This window comes from Antechinus flavipes, chromosome 4 (genome assembly GCF_016432865.1).
Source record: "Antechinus flavipes isolate AdamAnt ecotype Samford, QLD, Australia chromosome 4, AdamAnt_v2, whole genome shotgun sequence".
Classification (NCBI taxonomy): Eukaryota; Metazoa; Chordata; class Mammalia; order Dasyuromorphia; family Dasyuridae; genus Antechinus; species Antechinus flavipes.
In genome coordinates this window covers 109,903,107-109,909,193 of record NC_067401.1, presented here as the reverse complement: position 1 = coordinate 109,909,193, position 6,087 = coordinate 109,903,107, and the positions used below count along the sequence as shown (strand labels likewise).

The window sequence follows — 6,087 nt, the reverse complement described above, 5'->3', positions numbered from 1 at the left end:
TTAATGCTCTCACTTTTTAATTTGTAAAATTTTATAAGATGAGAGCATGAGACTCTATGACCTTTCAGGGCTGTTCCAGCTCTAAACCTAAATGAAGTCCAAATAGTTCCAATTTCACTGTTTTGGCTGGGTTGTTATCTTCCCCTCCTAATTCAGGCCATAGTAACCCACTGATCTGTCTGCAAGTGGAAAAGGTCCCAAAGTGAGATGTGGCAGTATATGGCTGAGGTATTGATGTGTGTATGTGTGAAGAGGAGGCACAAGGAGGGTTAGGTGTTTTAAGACTGATCTGGTGTGAAAAGTGATGTTGGAGAAACAGAACTGGGATGGTGTAAATCATCATGCTATTTCTCCCTTCCTTCTTTTCTGAAGAAATCTACTTGCTCAGTTCAAACCATCGGAAAACTCTGATGTACAACACTCAGTGTTGTTTGGGGCATGGAACTTCCAATGGCCACAGGAAGAATCAATGTCCTCTGGAAATGTTCATCCCTGAAAAGCTTTTTTCCTCATACACCTCTATTCCTCTTACTCAATATACACCAAGAGTCCACAGCATGATCAAAAAAATAAGTACATATTTCATTTTTACCCTTCTAGAAACCCAAAGATCAGGGATTATAACAATAATTAATACTTTGATCCTGGTATAAAAGCTCACACTCCCAATCTAAATATTAGAAAAGAATGGGGGAAAGAGATTCAAGAAGGCCAGTATTAGTCTAGAAGTTAAGTGCCCCATCCTCATTTTGTCATTAACCGGTTCTCCCGCTGTCCCCTTGCCCAGGAGAGACCAGAAGAATCTGAGGTTTGAAGGTTCCATTAAAAAAAAGGAAAGGAGTGAGGGATATTGGCGTTAAGATGAAGACCAGGGTGCAGAAAAGTGAAACAGGGAACAGGAGGTCCTTTCTTCCTTATTCCAAGTGAATCCTTGTTCTCACCCTCACATATGGTGTAGGGAGGAAGATCTAGAAAGGCACGCAGGGGAGGCCGAGATCTCAGTTGATTGGTTCATACTCTGAGTAGCGCCTATGTCGCAGGAGCAGAAGGCCCAGACCACCTCCTACCAGCAGAAGTCCAGGGGCTCCCAGAACCATTGCCATGATTCCTAGGGCAAGAGGTGAGAAGGATTCCACTGGAGGGACTCCTACGCCCAAGATAGCTGACCTAAGAGATGGGGAAAAATAAACAGAAAGAAAGCTTTGGTTTCTCCCTTGTTCCTTCATCAACTCCCCATACTCTTCTTTCCCACTCCACCTGCCCAACTGAGAATTCCCCTTCCCTCTCACCAACTGAGGTAGCGCTGGTCCCCATAGGCAGGACCAGTAGAGTCTCCAAATGTCAGGTTGAAGGTGCAGAAGTTAACGGAGGGGCCGAAGAAAGCTCTGATGATAGGTGACTGGAGAAGCTGGGTAGCCGAGGCAGGACTAGGAGGGGTTACTTGGCAGGGTAGGGCTGTTTTCCAAGTTGGCTGCTTCTGTGAGAAGGCTACTGGCCGCCACTGTAAGAAGCCTTCTGGTGGGGAATGCCATAGTAGCTGATCTAACTGACAGGAAAAAATTGTGGGGTGCAAGGGGGGAGAGTAAATATGTAATATCTCCCCACTCCACACTTTTCCATCTATTATCACCTAAGTACTTATTGGTAGGGTAAAGGATAGGGAATTTGTAAGTGACACATATAGAGCATTTTAAAGTTCTGATAAGTGCTTTACACATTATCTCATTTGACAGAAAAAGATGCCTTTGGAGTATTTAAAAAACTGTTGACTACTCTCTCCCTGTGGCTGCTCTCCTCCCTGCATTTTCATGACACTGTTCAGCTGAGCTTCTCTTTCTATCTTATCTGACTGATTTTTCTTAGTGTCCTTTGCAAGATTATCCAAATGCCCTCTCTGTTCTGATGCATACCAGGGCTCTGTGCTGGAATTTCTTTCTCTGTGATCTCATTAGCTTCCATGGGTTCTACTATCATCTCAATAGAGAAAACCCTCCACCAAAATATTTCCTACCTCTTAGAGAGGAGCTATACTCCTGAATCACCAACTGCTTGCTGGTTGTCTTTACCATAAACATTTTAAACTCGACATATCTAAAAGACTGAACCAACTTCCCTACTCCTCTCAAGAATACCACTTTCAGTCACTCAGGTTTGTAATCTAGGAGTCATTAACTTTTCACTTTCATTTATTTCTCAGGGAAGAGGGAGGAGATGGGAGACAAAACAACAACAATAATAATAGCTAACATTTCCATAGTGCTTACTATGTACCAAGCACTTTGAAATTATTATTTTGGTTGATCCTTACAATACCCTGGAAGATAGATGCTTCTACTATGGTCTTAATTTCATAAATGAGGAAATAGGCAAAAAGATTAATTGGCTTTCCCAGGATCATGCAATGATGAACTATCCAAGGATGGATTTAACCTCATCCACTGGGCTGCCAAGCTGCTTCAAACAAGAGTTTAAGTCTTTGATCTGCTCTTGGCTGTGTGATTTACAGCAAGTTATTTACATCTCTTTCAGATGGATTTTCCTGATTGATTTATTAAATGAAGATAACACCCTGCCTAAATCCATAGTGCTTCTGTAAGGTCTGTATGAAAGTGCTTTGTAAGCTGGAAGATGTTAGGTAACTTATTATTCTAACATCCTAAAGTCTAGTTATTCCCTTCACCCAACCATCCCTAATAGGGTCCCATGTCTCCATCCCCTCAATGACGTCTGACCTGGAAGACTGTAGGGCAATATTCATCATCGATGGATTTCTGCTCCTTGAGCTGGGGGCATTCAGAATCCAAAACCGTAGTGGCTACTTCCAGCCCGAAAAGGGAGTGGTTCCCTCGTGGGACAACCCCAGACAGAACCAGTTCCAGCTGAGAGGTATCTGCGGTGTGCAAGAGTCGAGGGAGATGGGCTGGATGACCAGAAGCAGAGAATGCTCGAACCTGGGATTCAGGGGGATAGTGAAAGTGAAAAAGAAGCTGAGAGGAGGGGGTGAGGACCGAGACAAGGCACAAAGAACCCCATTCTCCCTGCTCCCCCATCTCCAAACATTAGTGCTGCTGTCTGCTGTCTATCTACTAAGATGGCAGAGAGGGCCATCTCTGGGTGGACATCTCTCTTGGGTAGACTCCGTAGTAGTTCCTTGGCCCTGATCGCTCACCTTGAAAGCCAGGCTGCCATTGGCAAAGGTCCCCAAGGGATCCTTTGAAAGATGACCTTGGAATACGGCACTCAACTTAGTGGGGTCTAGTGTGCTGTTGACATCATCCCAGGAGAAGTCGGCCAGCTGGTAGGGTGAGTAAGGCTTTCCCGGAGACCCATCCTTGGTTTCCGAACTGTTGGCACTCTCAAATTCAAAAAGCTGGCAGAGAGAAAAAAGGAACGGGAGGCTGAGTTTTCATACTCGGGTCCTATTTTCTGCTCTTCTAGTCATCCCAGATTCCAGATCTCCACCCTGACCCCGGAATCATTCCCAGATTCCAGATCTCCACCCTGACCCTGGAATCATCCCGGATTCCAGATCTCCACCCTGACCCCGGAATCATCCCCAGATTCCAGATCTCCACCCTGACCCGGAATCATCCCAGATTCCAGATCTCCACCCTGACCCCGGAATCATCCCAGATTCCAGATCTCCACCCTGACCCCGGAATCATTCCCAGATTCCAGATCTCCACCCTGACCCCGGAATCATCCCGGATTCCAGATCTCCACCCTGACCCCGGAATCATCCCAGATTCCAGAACTCCACCCTGACCCCGGAATCATCCCAGATTCCAGATCTCCACCCTGACCCCGGAATCATCCCCAGATTCCAGATCTCCACCCTGACCCCGGAATCATCCCAGATTCCAGATCTCCACCCTGACCCCGGAATCATCCCAGATTCCAGAACTCCACCCTGACCCCGGAATCATCCCAGATTCCAGAACTCCACCCTGACCCCGGAATCATCCCAGATTCCAGATCTCCACCCTGACCCCGGAATCATCCCCAGATTCCAGATCTCCACCCTGACCCCGGAATCATCCCCAGATTCCAGATCTCCACCCTGACCCCGGAATCATCCCCAGATTCCAGATCTCCACCCTGACCTCGGAATCATCCCCAGATTCCAGATCTCCACCCTGACCCCGGAATCATCCCCAGATTCCAGATCTCCACCCTGACCCTGGAATCATCCCGGATTCCAGATCTCCACCCTGACCCCGGAATCATCCCCAGATTCCAGATCTCCACCCTGACCCCGGAATCATTCCCAGATTCCAGATCTCCACCCTGACCCCGGAATCATCCCCAGATTCCAGATCTCCACCCTGACCCCGGAATCATCCCCAGATTCCAGAACTTCACCCTGACCCCGGAATCATCCCCAGATTCCAGAACTTCACCCTGACCCCGGAATCATCCCCAGATTCCAGAACTTCACCCTGACCCCGGAATCATCCCCAGATTCCAGAACTCCACCCTGACCCCGGAATCATCCCAGATTCCAGATCTCCACCCTGATCCCGGAATCATCCCAGATTCCAGAACTTCACCCTGACCCCGGAATCATCCCCAGATTCCAGATCTCCACCCTGACCCCGGAATCATCCCACCAGATCTCAGTTTACACCCTCAAGCTGAAAGCCTTTCCCTGCGCTCCTTCCGGGGTCTGCTCACCCTGGGGAAGATGAGGGCTGAGGAAAATCGAACGCTGTCAGCAGGGAGCACAGCCACACTCCCTTCAGGGGCCGGAGACAGCAGCGAGCTCCAGTTGACTCTCAGCACACTGTGAGGGGTGTCTGTCTCCACCAAGAGCACGGCTGGGGGGCCCAGGCTGCTCCAGACGTAGTGAATTGTAGAGTTGGCTCCCACAGCCCGGATGTGCAACAGGCTGACTAAGGGGTCCGTCTGTCCGGGGATGACCTCCAGGGATACCTGGACCAAGGCGTGAGAGATCCAACTTATTTGATTTTGGAGTGAGGAACACAGGAGGGAAAGGGACGAAAGATTTAGAGAAGACGGTGGGGAGGAGTTAGGAGTTACAGAGGGAAGAGGGGCTGGGAGGACGGCGGGGCAGGAGGCAGAACGAGGCTTTACTGGGAGGGGGACTAAGGGAGAGGGGCTGAGGAGGGAGCGGGGGATGGAAGGAAGAGAGAATGCTGAAACAGCCGGGAGGTCTAGCCCCACTCCAGCTCCGAGGAGTGAGACCGGGCGGCCTGGGCCGGCCGGCCCCGGAGACTCGGCTCCGAAGGGGGCAAAGACCAACGCCCGCCCTTACACCGTCACTCCAAGTTGACCCCATGACAGGCGGGGGCCGGCAGTCCCCGAACTGCCCCGCCGAGCAGCCCCTTCCCCCCCTTCCTGTATCCGTTCCCCTCCTGTTTCGGCGCCCCCCGAATCTTCGCGCTCCCGGAGCCTCTCACCCGGCGGGTTTCATCCCCGAGTAAACCGGCAGGGGCTCGGAGCAGAAGCAGGCATTGGAGGAGGAGCAGAGGGCGGCAGGGGGTAAAGACCCCCCACGGTCCGGGGCGCTCGGCTAGCATGTCACCGCAGCCCCCGCAGCCGGGAGCTAGGAGCGCGCCGGAGCTCGGTCATGTGACTGCCGCCGGCTGCCGCCGTGCCCTTTAAAGGGCGGAAGCCGCGGCTGCTTCTTAAAGGGGCCGCCTGTCTCCCTTGGACGCGTGCCTGGCTTTCCTTCGAGAACTCCTGAATGGTTAGAGAAACATTCTCTTCCTCCGCAGTTCGGCCCCTTGGAACTGACGCTAGAGGGAACGAGCTTGTGCAAAGGCAGGCGGGGTGGGTGGAGTTCAGTGGTTTCCCATCGAATCCTACTCTTCACGACCCCACGTGGGCTTTCGTTGGCGAAGATGCTAGCGTGGATCGTTCTTTCCTTCTCCAGCTCACTTTACAGATGAGGAAACTGACGCGGAGTGAAGTGACTTGTCCAGGGTCTCACCGCTACCAAGTGTGTGAGGCTGGATTTGAATTCGGGTCCTCCTTACCGGGACCAAGCACCGCCCACCTAGCCGGAGTGAGGGTGGGCAAAAAGGTTGGGGGAGAGCTGGGGAGACTGCCTGGGGAAAGTATTAG

General features: G+C 51.0%; 1 protein-coding gene across 1 annotated transcript; it reads right to left on the bottom strand.

Annotated features, from left to right (window-relative positions):
• Nucleotides 1-558: 558 nt before the first annotated feature.
• GLMP (glycosylated lysosomal membrane protein) lies at nt 559-5,599 on the bottom strand. The gene is made up of 6 exons (XM_051993806.1): nt 5,421-5,599; nt 4,675-4,932; nt 3,170-3,370; nt 2,733-2,951; nt 1,290-1,546; nt 559-1,167 (listed from the first exon to the last, which is right to left on the bottom strand). The coding sequence occupies exons 1-6, from the start codon at nt 5,538-5,540 to the stop codon at nt 999-1,001; spliced, it is 1,224 nt and encodes a 407-aa protein (XP_051849766.1). The 5' UTR covers nt 5,541-5,599; the 3' UTR covers nt 559-998.
• Between the last annotated feature and the right edge of the window lie 488 nt (nt 5,600-6,087).

Excerpts from the sequence above, each read along its gene's own strand:
- GLMP (XM_051993806.1), bottom strand. The coding sequence starts at position 5,540 with ATGCTAGCCGAGCGCCCCGGACCGTGGGGGGTCTTTACCCCCTGCCGC. Across the intron at positions 1,547-2,732 it reads ATTGCCCTACAGTCTTCCAG|TTAGATCAGCTACTATGGCA; the intron begins GTCAGACGTCAT and ends TTTTCCTGTCAG. Across the intron at positions 1,168-1,289 it reads GACCAGCGCTACCTCAGTTG|GTCAGCTATCTTGGGCGTAG; the intron begins GTGAGAGGGAAG and ends CCCATCTCTTAG.